Source organism: Oncorhynchus gorbuscha, linkage group LG22 (assembly GCF_021184085.1).
Source record: "Oncorhynchus gorbuscha isolate QuinsamMale2020 ecotype Even-year linkage group LG22, OgorEven_v1.0, whole genome shotgun sequence".
Classification (NCBI taxonomy): Eukaryota; Metazoa; Chordata; class Actinopteri; order Salmoniformes; family Salmonidae; genus Oncorhynchus; species Oncorhynchus gorbuscha.
Genome location: NC_060194.1, coordinates 2,301,492 through 2,322,570, shown reverse-complemented (window position 1 = coordinate 2,322,570; position 21,079 = coordinate 2,301,492). Strand labels below are relative to the sequence as shown.

The window sequence follows — 21,079 nt, the reverse complement described above, 5'->3', positions numbered from 1 at the left end:
TATAATTGATTTAGAACTTGACATACAATGCAGGAGTCGGGCTGCATCGAAAATAATGAAGGTAAATTGAGTTTATCAAATCATACTTTTCAATTTGGATTAAAGGCAAATACTGAATATCCAGTCATATAAAATAATGCATCAGGCATTACAAACCACATTTGCCTCACCTTGCCTGGATTCTGCTGCTTGAAGGAGGAGGTCTCCTGCAGAAAGAGCTTGAAGCTCATCCAGGAGTCTGTGACCTGTAGCCCAGCTCCAGATCTGCTGTCCTGGCCCGCATCAATGATCTCCCAGCTAGAGTCAGAGAGAATTAGAATGATCCATCACTGGTGACCACAAGCACAGCCTCTTTTCTCCTGCTAGCAATGTTGTCAAACCATCCTGTGACTTTCCTGGTTAAATAAAGGATGAGTAAAATAACAAAAAAAGCCAAATCTGGTATCAGGAGTTTTGTAGCATGTCAGTACAATATATTATATTTGTTGTTGGCACAGTCATAGAAATGTATCAAACCAACATCACAGAGTTGAATCAGTAGCATGTGGGTCATATGAGCACCCCTTCTAGAAACAGTTGTAAAAGGGAAGGTTAGCACCCCAACATGAGAACTGTATCATACTCCATTTGGGCTATCATTAGATCATCACATGCTCTAGTATATACTATAAGGTATGGGCAGCAAGTAACTTAGTGGTTAAGAGCATTGGGCCAGTAACAAAAAGGTCACTGGTTCGAAACCCCGAGCTGACGACGTGGGGGAAAAAACAGTCGATGTGCCCCTTCGCAAGGCACTTAACCCTAATTGCTACTGTAAGTCACTTTGGATAAGAGCGTCTGCTAAATGACTAAAATGTACATGTCATCAAAGGTGACTTTATAGGCCCTACAGTCACATGCTTTACTGCTACGACATGCTAGGATATGGAGCTGGGGGCCTTGGTATCTGTCAGAATGTAAATGGTGGACAGCGCGGACTCGCAGAAACAGACAGAAACTAGGGTAACCCCCATTGGTTCCAGCTCAACATAAATAGCAGGCCAATTTGTAATATGTTTCAGGGTATTTTACAAAGCAGCTAGCATGCTAATGGATCATTTCAGGTAACAACACTGGTAACAAATGACCCTCGAAGTCTGACAGAGACATTGTCATGGTGCATAAGAGCAAAGATGGAGTTTGGTCTTTGCTCTTTTGCACCATGAAAATGCCAACCTTACACTTCAAGGGTCATTTGCAGGGTCAGTTGTTACCGTGATTTGAAAACCAGCATTGTTATTGGAAATTAGCTGTTAGCGTGCTAGCTGCTTTGTAATTCACCATGAGATGTAGTCCAAATCGGCCTTTGCTGCTATTTATGTTGTTGAGCTGTAACCCTTGTAACCCTAGTTCGAGCTGAAGCCATAGTTCATGTCTGTTTTTCTGACTCTGTGCAAAAATACAATCAATCTCACTAAAAATCTGGGATTATGATTACATTTGTAACTTTTCTTCAACAATGTGCGACTAGTAATGCATTGCTCAGTTTACTTAAAGTAGCAAATCAAACAAATTGAAACAATAACAGTGTTTTCCCCGCTCCTGTTTCAGTAAAAAAGCTGAGGGGTGGAGCTTGAGAAATGTAACCACTCTCAAATTCATAGACAGAGCTATGGATGCAAGGACTGACCATCCATATAAAATGTATAGTTTTAATCATGTTTTGAGGCTATATCGTGTTTGTTTACATTTATTTAGTTAACAGAGTAAAACAAGCTAAAACAATGTTCTGACGGGGTACGACAGTTGAACTAATGCTCATGAGCTTAAAGAATCAATGTGTACATATCATCGGGATGATTACCCCTTTAAACTTCAGTCAAATAATCACCACCTTATAACACACATTGCTGAAGAATATACACAAATTGCTGTAGTTGTTACAGGAAATGAGCCATTAACATTCTAGCTGCTCTGTAAATTAGTTTGGTTCAGCGCCAAGAGAGTTGAATACATCAGAGAAGGTAAAGGTGAGTTTTTCTTTGATTTGTAACAAAATGAATAATGCTTGAGTAGAGAGAGTTTGGGGAAGGGGATGAGCAGTAGAGCAAACTTATCTGTTTGTTTTTGTCGTGTAAAAACATCGGGGAAGTAAGTAGGGCTGTTGTGGTGACCGTATTACCGCCACACCGGTATGAAGGCAGTCAACGAAGGCAATCAAATTCCACGGTAATTAGGCTTCCTCGGAGTGTGGTGTCAGGAAAATAACCTCACACTCAACGTCAACAAAACTAAGGAGATGATTGTGGACTTCAGGAAACAGCAGAGGGAACACCCCCCTATCCACATCGATGGAACAGTAGTGGAGAGGGTAGCTAGTTTTAAGTTCCTCGGCATACACATCACAGACAAACTGAATTGGTCCACTCACACTGACAGCGTCGTGAAGAAGGCGCAGCAGCGCCTATTCAACCTCAGGAGGCTGAAGAAATTCGGCTTGTCACCAAAAGCACTCACAAACTTCTACAGATGCACAATCGAGAGCATCCTGGCGGGCTGTATCACCGCCTGGTACGGCAACTGCTCCGCCCTCAACCGTAAGGCTCTCCAGAGGGTAGTGAGGACTGCACAACGCATCACCGGGGGCAAACTACCTGCCCTCCAGGACACCTACACCACCCGTTGTTACAGGAAGGCCATAAAGATCATCAAGGACATCAACCACCCGAACCACTGCCTGTTCACCCCGCTATCATCCAGAAGGCGAGGTCAGTACAGGTGCATCAATGCTGGGACCGAGAGACTGAAAAACAGCTTCTATCTCAAGGCCATCAGACTGTTAAACAGCCACCACTAACATTGAGTGGCTGCTGCCAACACACTGTCATTGACACTGACCCAACTCCAGCCATTTTAATAATGGGAATTGATGGGAAATGATGTAAATATATCACTAGCCACTTTAAACAATGCTACCTTATATAATGTTACTTACCCTACATTATTCATCTCATATGCATATGTATATACTGTACTCTACATCATCGACTGCATCCTTATGTAACACATGTATCACTAGCCACTTTAACTATGCCACTTTGTTTACTTTGTCTACACACTCATCTCATATGTATATAAGGTACTCGATACCATCTACTGCATCTTGTTTACATACCCTACATTACTCATCTCATATGTATATACTGTACTCGATACCATCTACTGCATCTTGTTTACATACCCTACATTACTCATCTCATATGTATATACTGTACTCGATACCATCTACTGTATGCTGCTCTGTACCATCACTCATTCATATATCCTTATGTACATGTTCCTTATCCCCTTACACTGTGTATAAGACAGTAGTTTTGGAATTGTTAGTTAGATTACTTGTTGGTTATCACTGCATTGTCGGAACTAGAAGCACAAGCATTTCGCTACACTCGCATTAACATCTGCTAACCATGTGTATGTGACAAATAAAATGTGATTTGATTTTTCCAAGCTCTGATCATGCCGATGGTCATTAGTAACAAAACTTGCTACCTGCCTGGTACTCAATGCAAATGTAATCAAAAATCTAAATCAAACACTTCATGAGAGCCCGTGAATTCATGTTGCGCAACATTTCTACAGGCGTTGCAATTGCGGGAGAAAACGAGGATCCCATCATCTTTAGGCTTGGTCTGCTATATTTATTTCTCAACTTTCCTCATATTAAGCAAATTGCTTCTCTTTACAACAGGAGTATAGCCTACCTGACTAGCATGAAAATGAGCCAAGCGGAAAAGCATCCACCAATCACTATTGAAGTGCATAGATAGTATTATTTCCCCTGCCCTTGTTGAGACATGTGCATGCTAATGGTCCATTCTAAAACAAAACAAATTTCACACATATATTATTTAGAATAGTCTGATGGGTGACAATATTAGCTTATCACTTGTGAATGATATATTATCACTTGTGAATGATATATTATCACTTGTGAATGATGCCCAGCATAAGAAACAATGCCTTTTTTTTGCGACTTTTTCAAATCATAGCACACCTCATGTAGCCTCGCCCATAGGCCTCTATGTTTTAATAAAGTGGCCAAATAACTTCTTAAAATTAAGCACATTCATCCACTTTGCAAGGGGTATAGAGCCAAACTGGCAGTGTGTGAGTTTCAAGTTTTCACCATAAAAATGCACCTTCATAGTAAAAGCACGTGTGATGCCGGTGGTAAGCTAATATTGTCACCCATGAGACTATTCTTTATTTATCTCGTCTTTACATATACTAAATAATAAAGGATTGCATTTGCGGTCACTTTTGATAATCGTGTTTTCTGCTAATGGAACATTCGCGTTTATAGCATTTTACCATGTGTGCATTGCTGTGCTTATAATGTGAAGAAATAACCTAATAGTTTATCAACATTTTAAGCTAAACGTTCTGATGCATCAGCCACATTGCGTAAAAAACGTTTTTTTTATGCTAGTGGTTGTATTCATTTGGGATCTATCGCATCCCACAACTATCCCAGACTATGTTTGGAATATTTATTTCTAGCACAGAATAGAATGGGTCGACTTTTGTACTATGGGGGATAGTAGATTGACATAGGCTAGTGGTTTCGTTGTTCTTTAGGTCTACTCGTCTTGTTGGTTGACGATGTGGAATGTGGAACGTTCTTCCAGTATCTTCAATATTCACCTCAGAATTGGATAAGGATGCGTGCAAATTGCGTCCCCGATGTGTCTGTCTTCACTTGTAGCCTGTGAGAAAGACCTGATCACATGATGGAGAGCCATGTGAGTGCGAAATGCTTCGGATTCCGGAGCACACATCAAAAGGCATGGATTTTTTTAGGGTGCATTACGGCCACAAAGGGGATGCCGCCGTGAAATTTGAGGCATTATTAAGTGCTTGTCAAATTGTGAATGAGAGACTATTGGAGTGTGTACAGCTTATGCAAAAAAGGGCTCATGTATTTCAAGTATTTCAAGTGACTTTTTTCAAATCATCATTAGAGTCTCATCATGCAGCCTTACAATGTATTACAAATCAAAACATATAGCCCAACGTTTGTAGAACTACTAAAGTTACATTAATAACTAAATTAAGCATATAGGAGGACCCATTTCTTTGTTAACCACTCAACACATAATAGCAGCACGTGCACACTCCCTCAAATCGTGGAGAACATATTTATATTTTATTCAGCTTTGTTCAATTGTATTTTTCATACTATAAAATAATGCCACGGAATTATAAGCAAATCTTGTCTGCTAAATGAATTAGTGTAGCCCACAGCCATATGGCATAGTCACACCAGGACCTAACATAAGTGTGAAATGACTTACAGTCACCATCAAGATCTGGTTGCGCCCCAGGACAGGCAGATTCTCTATTGACAGGTCGTCATTGTAAATAAGAATTTGTTCTTAATGTACATACACTACATTGCCAAAAGTATGTGGACACCTGCTTGTCGAACACATCATTCCAAAATCATGGGCATTAATATGGAGTTGGTCCCCCTCTGCTGCTTTAACAGACTCTACTATTCTGGGAAGGCTTTCCAATAGATGTTGGAACATTGCTGGAGGGGACTTGCATCCATTCAGCCACAAGAGCCTTAGTATGGTCAGGCACTGATGTTGGGCGATTAGGCCTGGTTCGCAGTAGGCTTTCCAATTCATTCCAAAGGTGTTTGCTGGGGTTGTGGTCAAGGCTCTGTGCAGGCTAGTCAAATTCTTCCACACCGTTCTCGACAAACCATTTCTGTATGGACCTCACTTTGTACACGGGAGTCTTGTCATGCTGAAACAGGAAACAGCCTTCCCCAAACTGTTGCCACAAAGTTGGAAGCACAGAATCGTCTAGAACAGTTTGCAACCGGCGTGATTCCTAGATTTGCTGTAAATTTGATAAAAAGGTGGTTGACACACCCAGTCAAGTTTGGCAGACTTGGTTTCAATGTCAGGGAATTTGGAGTTGAACTCACTGTTGAGTTTAGGTAAATGGGAGCTTACTATTTGCACTATTGTCAACATCACCTGTTAAAAGAGGTGTAAAGCTTCTGAAAACAACTTACTTCCCCATCTTCACATTTCCTTTCCCAGAGTTTGAACTTCTTCATTGAATCAACACACTTTGTCAAACATTTTTAGGATGCGTGTGTCTACCTTGCAGAGTTCGCTTAACACATCAGCAAGATTGGCAAGGCAGGATCTCCAGTCTATGTCCTCAAACACAGACACAAGGGGGTGTGACTGCTCAGACAGAAAATCACTTACTTCCCCACGCAGCTCAAAAAGCCGCTAGCATTTCCCTCTGGATAGCCAACGGACATCCGTGTGAAGCCGTAGCTGCTTGTGCTCAGTCCCGCTGTCATCACAGAGGAGCCTTTCAAACAATCGGTGATTCAGAAGCCTGGACTTGATAAAGTGAATCACTTTCACTTTGTCCTTCAAAACATCATGTAGCTCAGGACTCATTCTCTTGCTAGCCAATGCCTCTCTGTGAATGATAGAGTGGGATTTACCTTCTTTAGGTGGGCATTTCATAATTTCACTCTCCCAGGCATTGATACAGCATGATCCGTGCACACAGGAAAACAGGATTTCCAATCCAGATATTGACAGCTTTTTCTCAGAGCACTAACGTGAAACACAACCTCACCTGTAGTTCTCCCCGTTAGCTTCTTGCAGAACAGAATGTGCTCATTCATTTCCCAAAATGTCTTTGTATTGCACAAACGCAATCAACTGGGCCTCCCACTGACATCAGTCGACTCGTCAAACTGCAGAGAAAATGGGCCGGAATTATTATCGTTTTTTCACCAGTTGATAACTAATATCAACGCCCATTGTCATCGTCCCTACGGCACAGTGTTGTATGACAATGGTACAGACTTAAGTTCATCAGCATCATAGTCTCTGTGAGGATAACCGCAGCAGGAACTCTAGTGCATGGAGCAAAGGATCCCGTGCACTTGGCATGAGCAGAGGATCAAACATTGAGCCAACGGGCAGGCGATCATCCAGAGGCCAGATAGACAGAGCATTGCTCACACCCCAAAAGTAAAGTGAAAAAACTAGGCCTATAAAATAACTAGAGATTTCACACTAGAGATTTCACACCAGTGACCTCAGTAAATGTTTTTCTGCCTATTCAAATTTAATTAAATTGAATATTTTTTTTTTGTGGGGTAATATTTTTCCTTCACATTTTTGAAAATCTTCCCACAAACCAACTGGGGACTGCCCACGTACCCCTAGGGGTACCCGTACCCCCGGTTGGGAAACACTGGTCTAGAATGTGATTGTATGCTGTAGCGTTAAGATTTCCCTTCACTGGAACTAAGGGGCCTAACCCAAACCATGAAAAACAGTCCCAGACCAATATTCCTCCTCCACCAAACTTTACAGTTGGCACTATGCATTGGGGCAGGCAGTGTTCTCCTGGCATCCGCCAAACCAAGATTTGCCTGTCAGAATGCCAGATGGTGTCAATTAGATGGCGCCATCTCAGTGATGGTCGCCTCGCTTCGAGTCCTTTGGAAATCATGTATTTGGTTGTTTTTATGCATTATTTCTTACATTGTTAGCCCAGAAAATCTTAAGTGTTATTACATACAGCCGGGAAGAACTATTGGATATAAGAGTGACGTCAACTTACATTACGACCAGGAATAAGACTTTCCCGAAACGGAACCTTTTTTCAGACCACCACCCAGGATATTAGATCTAACCCCAGAGGCCAACCCAAACAACGTCGCTGCAGAAGGGGTAGATGGAGTGGCCTCCTGGTCAGACTTCGGAGGCGTGCACACCACTCACCACTTCTAAGTATATTACTCGCTAATGTCCAGTCTCTAGACAACAAGATGGATGAAATTAGGGCAAAGGTAGCCTTCGAGAGACAGAGATTGTAATTCTGTTTCACGGACACATGGCTCTCTCGGGATATGTTGTCAGAGTCGGTACAGCCACAGGGTTTCTTCATGCCTCGCATCGATAGAAATAAACATCCCTCTGGGAAGAAGAAGGGCGAGGGTGTATGCTTCACGATTAACGACTCATGGTGTAATCATAACAACATACAGGAACTCAAGTCTTTTATTCACCTGACCTAGAATTCCTTACAATGAAATGCACATTATCTCCCAAGAGAATTCTCTTCGATCATCATCACAGTCGAGTATATCCCCCCAAACAGATACCACGTCGGCCCTCAAGGAACTTCACTCTATGTAAACTGGAAACCATATATCCTGGAGGCTGCATTTATTGTAGCTGGGGATTTTAACACGGCTAATTTGAGAACAAGGCTACCTAAATTCGTTCAGCACATTGACTGTAGCATGAACGCAGGAAATACACTGCTACTCTAACTTCTGCAATGCATAAAAGGTCCTCCCCCACTCTCCCTTCAGCAAATCCGATTACGACTCCATTCTGCTCCTACAGGCAGAAGTTCAAACAGGATGTACTCGTGACTAGAACCATTCAACACTGGTCTGACCAATCGGAATCCACGCTTCAAGATTGTTTTGATCATGCCGACTGGGAAATGTTCCGGGAAGCCTCAGAGAATAACATTGAATTATATGCTGACTAGATGAGTGAGTTTAAAAGGAAGTGGATTGGAGAAGTTGTACCCACTGTGACCATTAAAACCTACCCTGACCAGAAACCATGGATAGATGGCGGTATTCACACAACTGAAAACACGAAGCACCGCATTCAACCATGGAAAGATTACTTGGAATATAAACAGTATAGTTATTCCCTCCCAAGTCAATCAAACAAGCAAAATGTTGGTATAGGGACAAAGTGGGGTCGTAATTCAACGGCTCAGACACGAGACATATGTGGCAGGATCTACAGGCAATTACATACTGCAAAAGAAAAATCAGCCACGTCACGGACACCGACGTCTTGCTTCCAGACAAACTAAACACCTTCTTTTCCCACTTTGAGGATAATACCAGGCCACCGACGCAGCCCGCTACCAAGGACTGCCGGCCCACCCCTCCTTCTCCGTGGCCGACGTGAGTAAGACATTTAAATGTGTTAACCCTTGCAAGGCTGCTGGCCCAGACGGCATCCCTAGCCACGCCCTCAGAGCATGCGAATACCAGCTGGCTGGTGTGTTTACGGACCCACTTCAGTTTGCATACCACCCCAACAGGTCCACAGACGATGCAATCGCCACCACACTGCACAATCTCATCTGGACAAGAGGAATACCTATGTAAGAATGCTGTTCATTGACTACAGCTCAGCATTTAACACCATAGTAACCTCCAATCTCATCATTAATCTTGAGGCCCTGGGTCCCAACCCCGCCCTGTGTAATTGGGTCCTGGACTTTCTGACGGGCTGCCCCCAAGTGGTGAGGGTAGGCAACAACATCTCCTCTGATCCTCAACACTGGGGCCCCACAAGGGTGCGTTCTGAGCCCCCTCCTGTACTCCCTGTTCACCCCTGACGGCGCGGCCATGCACGCCTCCAACTCAATCATCAAGTTTGCAGACGACACAACAGTAGTGGGCTCGATTACCAACAATGACGAGACAGGGAGGAGGTGAGGGCACTCGGAGTAGGGTGTCAGGAAAACAACCTCGTACTCAACATCAACAAAGGAGATGATCGTGGACTTCAGAAAACAGCAGAAGGAGCACCCCCCAATCCACATCATGGTACGGTAGTGGAGAAGGTGGAAAATGTTAAGTTCCTCGGCGTACACATCACGGACAAACTGAAATGGTTCACCCACACAGGAGGTTAAATAAATTTGGCTTGTCACCTAAAACCCTCAAACTTTTACAGATGCACAATTGAGATCATCCTGTCAGGCTGGATCACCGCCTGGTACGGCAACTGCACCGCCCTCAACCGCAAGGCTCTCCAGGGGGTGGTGCGGTCTGCACAACGCATCACCGGGGGCAAACTACCTGCCCTCCAGGACATATTACTGCACTGTCGGAACTAGAAGCTGAAGAATTTCGCTACACTTGCATTAACATCTGCTAACCATGTGTAGGTGACCAATAAAATTAGATTTGATTGCTGTAGTGTGATTCATCACTCCAGAGAATGCGTTTCGAATGGGGGCGAGCTCTACACCACTACAGCCAACGCTTGGCATTGCACCTGGTAGTCTTAGGCTTTTGTGCGGCTACTTCACCATGGAAACCCATTTCATGAAGCTCCCGACAAACAGTTCTTGTGCTGGCATTGCTTCCAGAGGCAGTTTGGAACTCGGTAGTGAGTGTTGCAACTGAGGACAGAATATTCTTACGCATTACACTCTTCAGCACTCGGCGGTCCCGTTCTGTGCGCTTATTTGGCCTACCACTTCACAGCTGAGCCGTTGTTGCTCCTAGACGTTTCCACTTCACAATAACAGCACTTACAGTTGACCGGGGCAGCTCTAGCAGGGCAGAAATGTAAAGATCTGACTTGTTGCAAAGGTGGCATCCTATGACGGTGCCACATTGAAAGTTACTGAGCTCTTCAGTTAGGCCATTCTACTGCCAATGTTTGTCTATGGAAATTGCATGACTGTGTGACTGTGTGTGATAAATGTTATACACCTGTCAGCAATGGGTGTGGCTGAAATAGCTGAATCCACTCATTTGAAGGGGTGTCCACATACACCATATATACCAAAGTATCTTCATTACATAAGTATCCAACCCCCTGAGTCAATACATAATAGAATCAACCACCTTTGGCAGCAACGTCAGCACAATAACTGTCCGATGGAAGCTTCATGAAATGGGTTTCTATGGCTGAGCAGTCGCACACAAGCCTAAGATCCCCATGAACAATGCCAAGAATCAGCTAGAGTGGTGTAAAGCTCCTCACCATTGGACTCTGGAGCAGTGGAAACGCATTCTCCTGAGTGATGAATCACGCTTCACCATCTGGCAGTCCGAAGGAAGAATCTGGGTTTGGTGGATGCCAGGAGAACGCTACCTTCCCCAATGCATAGTGTCAACTGTAAAGTTTAGTGGAGGAGGAATAATGGGCTGGGGCTGTTTTCCATAGTTCGGGCTAGGCCCCTTAGTTCCAGTGAAGGGAAATCTTAACATGACAGCATACAACGCTCACCCAGAGGCGGCGCTCCTAGTAGGCGGGGACCTTGATGCAGCGAAACTTAAATTTGTTTTACCAAATTTCCATCAGCATGTTAAATGTGCAACCAGAGGAAAAAGAACTCTGGACCACCTTTACTCCACACAGAGAGACACATACAAATCTCTCCCTCACCCTCCATTTGGCAAATCTGACCATAATTATATCCTCCTGATTCCTGCTTACAAGCAAAAATTAAAGCAGGAAGCACCAGTGACTAGATCAATAAAAAGGTGGTCAGATGAAGCAGATGCTAAGTTACAGGACTGTTTTGCTAGCACAGACTGGAATATGTTCCGGGATTACTCCGATGGCATTGAGGAGTAAACCACATTAGTCACTGGCTTCATCAATAAGCGCATTGATGATGTCGTCCCCACAGTGACTGTACGTACATACCCCAATCAGAAGCCATGGATTACAGGCAGCATCCGCACTGAGCTAAAGGCTAGAGAGGGACCCTAACCTGAAAGTTTATAAGAAATCCCGCTATGCCTTCCGATGAACCATCAAACAGGCAAAGCGTCAATACAGGACTAAGATCGAGTTGTACTACACTGGCTCTGACGCTCGTCGGATGTGGCAGGGCTTGAAAACCATCACAGACTACAAGGGGAAGCATAGCCGAGAGCTGCCCAGTGAAACGAGCCCACCAGATGAGCTAAACTACATCTATGCACGCTTCAAGGCAAGTAACACTTAAACATGCATGAGAGCTTCAGCTGTTCACACTCACGCTTTCCGTAGCTGATGTGAGTACGACCTTTAAACAGGTTAACATTAACAAGGCCGCAGGGACAAACGGATTACCAGGATGTGCACTGCGAGTATGCGCTGACCAACTGGCAAGTGTCTTCACTGACTTTGTCAACCTCTTCCTGTCGGAGTCTGTAATACCAACATGTTTTAAGCAGTCCACCATAGTCTCTGTGTCCAAGAACATTTAGGTAACCTGCCTAAATGACTACCGACCCGTAGCACTCACGTCTGTAGCCATAAAGTTCTTTGAAAGGCCCCAACAGATCCACAGATGATGCACTCCACACTGCCCTTTCCCACCTGGATAAAAGAATGCTGTTCATTAACTATGTGAGAATGCTGTTCATTGACTACAGCTCAGCATTCAACACCATAGTGCCCTCAAAGCTCATCAATAAGCTAAGGACCCTGGGACTAAACACCTCCCTCTGCAACTGGATCCAGGACTTCCTGACGGGCCTCCCCCAGGTGGTAAGGGTAGGAAACAAACACATCCGCCACGCTGATCCTCAACACGGGGGCCCCTCAGGGGTGCGTGCTCAGTCCCATCCTGTACTCCCTGTTCACTCATGACGGCATGGCCAGGCACGACTCCAACACCATCATTAAGTTTGCAGACGACAACAGTGGTAGGCCTGATCACCAACAACGATGAGACAGCCTATAGGGAGGAGGTCAGAGACCTATCCATGTGGTACCAGGACAACAACCTCTCCCTCAATGTGATCAAGACAAAGGAGATGATTGTGGACTACAGGAGAAGGAGGACGCCCCCATTCTCATCGACAGGGCTGTAGTGGAGCAGGTTGAGACGTCAAGAAGTCGTGAAGAGGGCACGAAAAAGCCTATTCCCCCTCAGGAGACTGAAATGATTTGACATGGGTCCTCAGATCCTCAAAAAGTTGGACAGGTGCATCACTGCCTGGTATGGCAACTTCTCAGCCTTTGACCGCAAGGCACTACAGAGGGTAGTGGGAAAGGCCGAATACATCACCGGGGCCAAGCTTCCTGCCATCCAGGACCTCTATACCAGGCGGTGTCAGAGGAAGGCCTTAAAAATTGTCAGACTCCAGCCACCCTAGTCATAGACTGTTCTCTCTGCTACCGCACGGCAAGCGGTACCGGAGCACCAAGTCTAGGTCCAAAAGGCTTCTTAACAGCTTCTACCCCCAAGCCATAAGACACCTGAAAAGCTATTAAAATGGCTAGCCAGACTATTTGCAACCGCCCCCCCTCGTTTATGCTGCTGCTACTCTCTGTATATTATCCATGCATTGTTACTTTAACACTACCTACAAGTACATATTACCTCAATTACCTCAACTAACCGGTGCCCCCGCACATTGACACTGTACTGGTACCCCCTGTATATAGCCTCGCTATTGTGCTTTTTAATTATTATTATTATTTTTTTTTTTGACTTAACACTTATTTTTCTTAAAACTTCATTGTTGTTTAAGGGCCTGTAAGTAAGCATTTCACTGTAAGGTCTACCTACACGTGTTTTATACCTGTTGTGTTCGGCGCATGTGTATTTCTCTTCCACTTTGACATTATAGTATTTCGTGTAGATCGTTGACAAATTAATTACAATTAAATCCTTTTTAGTCCCACTTTGTAACACAACCGCATTTTGAAAAAGTCAAAGGGTGTGAATACTTTCTGAAGGCACTGTAGGTCACTGTATATCTGTTTGGGTTTACCAGGATTTGCATGGTCTACTCTCTTGAATGGTCTCGCCATCTCTCGAGGTGTCCTTGCTCAAGGAGTAGGATAGTGGATAGGCAATAGGTACTAAAGTGCTATGACCCCAAGAACCCTAACACCGTGCCCTTAAACACTAATCGCGTTGACAGATGCGGTTACTGAACACTACCTAACTCTTTACAAATCTCCACCCCTTTAATCTGACATTTTCTAACGACAGGAAAGTAGGTCGAGCTCTACGAGCCGCTCGTAATGAAATACCCCATGTGACGCTGGATAGCCTGACAACTGTCAAGGCAATTCCAAGGCATAGAGCAGGTGAAAGATTATAGATAAAACTACATTACCCAGCATGCCGTTCAGAAAATCTCTCTTTGTTTGTCGTGGGAGCGTTTGATAGATGTTGGAGAATTTGCATCGCTGGACCTCAGCTCTCAAGGAAAAGGCTTTCAAAGGCTTTCAAAGTCAGCGCAACACAGGATTCCTTGGCAGGCTGAGGACATCTATTAACTGAAGTTTATTTGAGCAGTGCCCTTTACCAGCTCGTTATCCTCTCTCCCAAACCCACCTTCCACCCCCACACAGCTGTCCCTTTCTCATTTGTTTTGGTTGCAGAGATATTTCAAATATCCACCTTAATGTACCCCTTTGCCTGCTTCCCCCTTAAGCTCCATTCTAGGGCTGGGTGGTATACCGTATTTGACTATATACCGGTATTGATGCACGGACCGGTTTGAGTTTTTACATGAACTTTTATAACGGTATTTGAACGTTTGGATTGTTAAATGTTATACGCCGTGTGTAATAGTTTTATAGTTTACTCCGCTACTTGGTGAATGCACCAATTTGTAAGTCGCTCTGGATAAGAGCGTCTGCTAAATGACTTAAATGTTAAATGTAAATGTGAGTCATCTCTCGCAGTTCTCTCCATGCCGCTTTCCACACAGACCTAGCCCCGCCCCCTGTCACTTACGGAGTACATTTGATGTTCCTCAACCATGACACACTTGCGTTCAATGTTGATGACAATGATGCTGTTTTAACTTTGCTTCTTCATATAAAACAACTAATGTTCTAGCGGTCTGTAATGACACTATTAGTTTGTGTTTCTTACATCTGAAAAAAACAGCTAGTTTGTCTTTTCTTAGCAAGTTGGACCTAAATCGTGGTAACCGCTAATGCTAATTGCTGGTTAGCTGGCTAGCTAGCTAGCTAATAAATGTACTAGGTCAGAGCAAACGTAGCTAGCTATTACAGCTATCCAGCCTGATAATACCAGTGATGGTGTAGACCTAAATCAGCATGTTGTCTGTGCAACAGTATCTTCTAAATCAAAGAGGAATACGCGAAGCATCATTATGTTAGCTACGTGAAGTAGCTAAGATAAAGAATATAGGGTCCACTAGGAAACACTTATTAACACTTTGGTTCCTACCCTGTCACAATAACTTCTCCTGGCACTTTCCTTCATTGTCATGGCAAACAGCACTGTATTCAAAGTGCCCACTATTATATTCTAAGTATAGAATTAGAATAATCATTCTATTTCCATGATTCCAACAGTTCACCCAAGTGTTTTGCTCTAAATCACAATTGCAACATTTGGTAAAAAATAAGGCCTAGATTGTTTGACCATATCGTGCAACCCTACGTGGCAGTGTGGAAATGACCTCAAATGAGTGGAGTAAATGCTGAAATTTTTAGCAAAAAGTATAGTGATATTATATTTTGGCCAAATCGCCCAGCCCTACTCCACACCCCTCTCACTCATCAACCAGGAAAAGAGCAACAGGCCAGGGTATCTCCTGAACTCCACCCCCAGCCCCCCACCAAATTTACGCCATGTCTGACATATACCTCTGTCAAGAAAGGTCAGATTGCTATTCCCCTCTCACATTCCAGGCACGTGCTTCCCAGGGAGACAGGTTTCCAGGGAAACCGTAACGGGCGCACATGTGACAGCGTGACGGAACGCTTGTCTGTGAGGCAATGAATCCTGATAAAGCTTTCACCATTTCCTGTAAAACTGCCCTGCTCCTTAGAACTGCTTAAGTAAAGTGCCCTAGTATGGGATGTGGTCTACTGGTAAACACTTTTGTCAAGCGTTCTGGTACTGGGCAAATTCCTTTTGGGAAAACACTCCTAAGGGAAACCCAAGGGAGAAAGACTGGTTCCAAGTTAACACCCAGAAGACATTGTCAAAACATTGGTCAACTCAAAGGATACAATGCGCCGCTCACGAGGCAATACCCACTGTATTACGGTATCCAGCTTTTGTACTGTAATGCAGTGATCGTATCTTCCTCGGTAGACCAAAAGGGACAGACCAAACGAAACTTCTGTGGGACAGTGGTATTGACTGTCATGGGTAAACCCCTTCAGGGGAAAGTCCTAGAAAATCCTGGCACTCCATTCAACGTGGAGCAAAACATTTAAAAGACACTGGCTCAACCCTGCGTGATCTTTCTGAGCCTATAAAAGCCCTTAATGTCATGTCCTTGTACCTCAGTATCTTTTTTTTCCACTGCTACTAAATGACATTGGATCTATCTACCTTTGTCTGCCTTTGGTATCCTACACTTTGGTATCTGACCCAGTGAATGATGACTGAAAGATTGTAACCCTGACTATGCTAATACTGCATTATTCTACGTGATTGCTGCAATCTTTATCTTGAGACTAACAACAGTATTTCCTGAGTTAATTGACATTATGCCACACATACTCCTGATATGAAATACCTTTTGTACTTCACTCAGGCTTCTGTAAAATGAGTCCTTTCCGGCATCCAAAGCCAACAGACACATTGCTCTGTTATCCCCGACACATCTGGGTGGTCCTGTGTAGCTCAGTTGGTAGAGCATGGCGCTTGTAACAACAGGGTAGTGGGTTCGATCCCCAGGACCACCCATATGTAGAATGTATGCACACATGACTGTAAGTCGCTTTGGATAAAAGCGTCTGCTAAATGGCATATATTATTATTATTATTATTATTAAAACCACGGGGTTTTCATTCCATGACAACAATCCTATCGAGAGACCAGGGGGAGGGGCATCCAAAGCAGTTGTTAGGCAGACACGTCATTTCAACCTATTGGTGATCTCTACAACAACATGGGGAGCTACATGTCTGAGCCTCTAATGAGTCCAGTGACGGCACCTTCAAAATGATATTTAACAAACGGCCAAACAATGGGAGGAATGGCGGCCAAAGAATCCAGAGCATCCACATATTTCCGAGGGATATACAGAGGGAGTAACTATGTTTACCAGTCGATGTACAAGAAAACACTCCAGATGCAACTTATACCTTTATGCCAAAGACCCTCCGCAAGAACTTAAAAAATGAAATTGGCTGCTATTCAAAACCCCAAGGCAAAGTCTTGACCAGTTCCCTTAAACCTCCATTTCAAAAGAGTCATCATGCACGTCTAAACCAGAGAGCCCAAGCCCAAATTAACATTTGAGTCTTTTAGCAGACACTCTTATCCAGAGCGACTTAGAGTAGTGAGTGCATACGTTTTTGTCATATTTAATAGGTGTCCCCCGTGGGAATCAAACCCACAACCCTGGCGCTGCAAGTGCCATGCGCTACCAACTGAGCCACACAGCACCCATGTGGCTCTGTTGATATCACTGATATCGTGACATTTTACGCAACGATGATGACACCGTTCCAAGTGAACACAAGCTGTATTCTTTCTGTTACAGAGCTTAATTCTATTTGAAATCCCGCCGTGAGAAGTTTATTTGCCATGTTGGGTTTTAAGCGGAGAAAACTAGAGTGAATTGCATACCTCTGACTCTTAGCAATATGGACACCATTATCCCGTCGCTTAAACTTGAGGGAAAACTTAAGGTTGGCACCCAATATAATCACAACCAATTACCTAACACGAGGAGTGTAGCACCTTATCTAGAAGACTGCTTTAAAAAAAATCACTGACATACAGTGCCTTCAGAAAGTAGTAATATCACAACAATATGTGGAATAAGTCAAGTGGTGTCTTTCATAAGGCACTATGAACAGAAAGCCGTATTCAAAACTCCTTTTAACCATTTGTTAGACTGTCGGTGTCTCTCACTTTCTCTTATTACCCACTCAAAAGAAGTCAAAAACAAAAAAGACATAGTCATGTACCTCATTCCTGCCCCACGGTCTTCGGGAGACATCTTAGGAGCTCTCGTTTGGTTCTGTTACGATATTAAGGTAGTCCGAAGAAGACGTGGTTCTGAATATAAGTACTTGTCTGTCACAGCAAAGCTCTACAAATCGTTCAGGTCAAGTCAAGATACAGTTGACGTGCCACACAGCGCGAGACCAGCTAGTGTTTATCTTCAATGAAGCCTGAGCTTGACTATTTCAACCAGGCCCATCTAAAAATAACACAGGTCACACAGCATTCCATCAGGCAACTATCAAGAGGAAAGAGAGGTTGGGGCAGGGTGGTGGGGTGCATGGGTGGGGGGGGGGGGGGGGTACGAATACACCAGTGACAGGGTGGGAGCTGCCCCTCTATGTCAGTGTCACTGCCCCCCTCTGTAAAGTTCGGGGGGGGCACAATCTGTTTATCAGATATCTTTGAGTGTGTGTGTGTTTTTTTGTGAGTGTGTGTGTGGGAGGGGGGGTTTCAGAAGTAGAAAGCAAAAGCACATGTCATTGTTGTCTTTGTCGAATGTTGACGTCATATCCGCTGTAAACTACCCAGAAGTTGCGCAAATGCTAACTAGCTCTCCCCTGCTAACAACAGTTCAGTTACAGTCTTTATTTAGCCGTAGTGGAGTAAACATTATGTTATGCAAAGTTACGCAAACACGATAATGATTGTTTAGGTAGTTTCTGCCTTTTTTTAATCATGTTAATTAAGGATATTTTAAGTTGAGGAGCATTGATGGGGCTGAGTTCTGTGACTAACTGTAATCAGTAACGTTACCAGCAAAATAAATTAGATTACAGATACTTTTGAACAGCTAGATGACTTCTAGGATTACTGGTAAATTCAGAAAGGATGTTTGCGAAACAATCGTTGACACCTTTCTGTTTTCTGTTTGTTTTTGACACAGCATTGAAAAAAGGTTTAAGTTTGTTCTGCCTGAGCTAGTCTGACCACAAGTCAGAGCGCACTTTAATGACACACCCAAGTGCGTTTGATGGATCACGTAAAAACGGAAAAGAGCATGAATTGGCTTTTGTAGGCCACAGTCCAAGCAATGTCTTCAAATGGTGCGACTGCTGTCGGCATCCAAAGATTATCCAACTTGAATAAACGTTAAAATGGAAATGTATCTATTGAATTTTTTTATATCAATAAGTGCACCACCCTGACCATGGCCTTTCTCCCCCGATTGCTCAGTTTGGCCGGGCGGCCAGCTCTAGGAAGAGTCTAGTTGGTTCCAAACCATTTAAGAATTATGGAGGCCAATGTGTTCTTGGGAACTTTCAATGCTGCAGAAATGTTTTTGTACCCTTCCCCAAATCTGTGCCTTCGAAACAATCCTGTCCTCCTTTCGACCTCATGGATTGGTTTTTGCTCTGACATACACTGTCAAACGAGGGACCTTATATAGACAGGTATGTGCCTTTCTAAATCATGTCCAATCAATTGAATTTACCACAAGTGAACTCCAATCAAGTTGTAGAAACATCTCAAGGATGATCAATGGAAGCAGGCTGCACCTGAGCTCAATTTTGAATTTCATAGCAAAGGGTCTGAATACTTTTTTAAAAATAGATTTGCAAACATTTCTAAAAACCATTTTTTTTCGCTTTGTCATTATGGAGTGAGGAAAAACATTTATTTATTAAATTTTAGAATAATGCAACAAAATGTGTAAAAAGTCAAGGGGTCTGAGTACTTTCCCAATGCACTGTATATTTCCCTAAGACTCAGTGTCGGTAGAAAATTATTCAAAATGATTCACAACTGTAATTGTTGAGAGAAGTTGTGGAGTATGTTGTGTAGATCGGTAGGGAAGAAATCCAATGTAATCCCTTTTTAGATTAAAATGTGAAGAGTGTGCAAGGTTCCGTTCCCACTGACAGGAAGACGTGATACTTCTTTGACAATCAAGGCACTAGGTTTTCGGTGTTAATAACGATACATATATGCTAATATATCCAGAATTAGACAACTATTGACATTAAAAAAAGTACATTATCGATATCAAAAATTATAATTCATGATATAGAAATTGAATTAGCTAAAGATAAATAGATAAATCATTTTATCTATATCAATTATTCAAATGTTGATATCACGGACTACTTTTGATATTGGAATTATTGATAACAATAATGTTTTTTAATGTAAAAATGTGAAATATAGGGCCTCCCGGGTGGCGCAGTGGTTAAGGGCACTGTACTGCAGCGCCAGCTGGGACATCAGAGACTCTGGGTTCCTTGTCTTATCGCACCAGCGACTCCAGTGGCGGGCCGGGCGCAGTGCGCGCTAACCAAGGTTACCAGGTGCACGGTGTTTCCTCCGTGCGGCTGGCTTCCGGGTTGGATGTGCGCTGTGTTAAGAAGCAGCGCGGCTTGGTTGGGTTGTATATCGGAGGACGCATGACTTTCAACCTTCGTCTCTCCCGAGCCCGTACGGGAGTTGTAGTGATGAGACAAGATAGTAGCTACTAAAACTACTGGATACCACGAAATTGGGGAGAAAAATGGGTAAAATAAAATAAATAAAAAATGTTCATTATTGATATCAATAATTCTAATATTTGATATAAAAAGAGTCCATGATATCAAAATTTGAAGAATTGATATTTGATATCCACACTTTGATATCTGCATAGCAACAGTTATTTTATTTGTATATAGTACATTGAATTATCGATGTAAAAAATGTGCTTCTCCATTTAATTCTATGGGGAATTATTGATATATCAAAATGCAATGATCAAATATCAAAATATCCACTATAGAAAGCCGTTTCCATAGTGAGTAACATATAATTTTTGGATAACATATTTTCATATAATTTTTAATATCGATAAATACTTTTGGGATATAAAAATGTAATTATTGATAACGAAAATGTAATTACTTGTAATGATCTTCGTCTGTTGTTTGTAGAAAGTCAGACCGAAATGCAGCGTGTAGGTTACTCATGACTTTTAATGAAGAATATGCTGTACATGAAATAACTGAAAATACGAAAACAACAAACGAGTGACACTAATTACAGCCTATCTGGTGACTAACACAAAGACAGGTACAATCACCCACGAAATACAACGCGCACTCAGGCTACCTAAATACGGTTCCCAATCCGAGACAACTAGAAACAGCTGACTCCAATTAGGAATCGCCTCAGGCAGCCAAGCCTAACTAGACACACCCCTAATAATACACACTCCCAATTAATACAAACCCCAATACGAAATACAACATATAAACCCATGTCACACCCTGGCTACCCAAACATATAACAAAAACACAAGATACAATGACCAAGGCGTGACATTACAAATATAAATCAATC

General features: G+C 43.1%; 1 protein-coding gene across 3 annotated transcripts in view; it reads right to left on the bottom strand.

The window, feature by feature from the left end:
- Nucleotides 1-21,079, bottom strand: part of retreg1 (reticulophagy regulator 1) — a 65,599-nt gene that overhangs the window by 10,048 nt on the left and 34,472 nt on the right. For 2 of the 3 annotated variants that reach the window (XM_046321723.1, XM_046321722.1), the window contains one exon: nucleotides 171-297. In XM_046321723.1, coding sequence (XP_046177679.1) covers nucleotides 171-297 — 127 coding nt within the window. Of the gene's footprint in view, nucleotides 1-170; nucleotides 298-17,733; nucleotides 17,948-21,079 lie in introns of those variants that run through there. The other variant, XM_046321724.1, reaches the window with a different exon arrangement.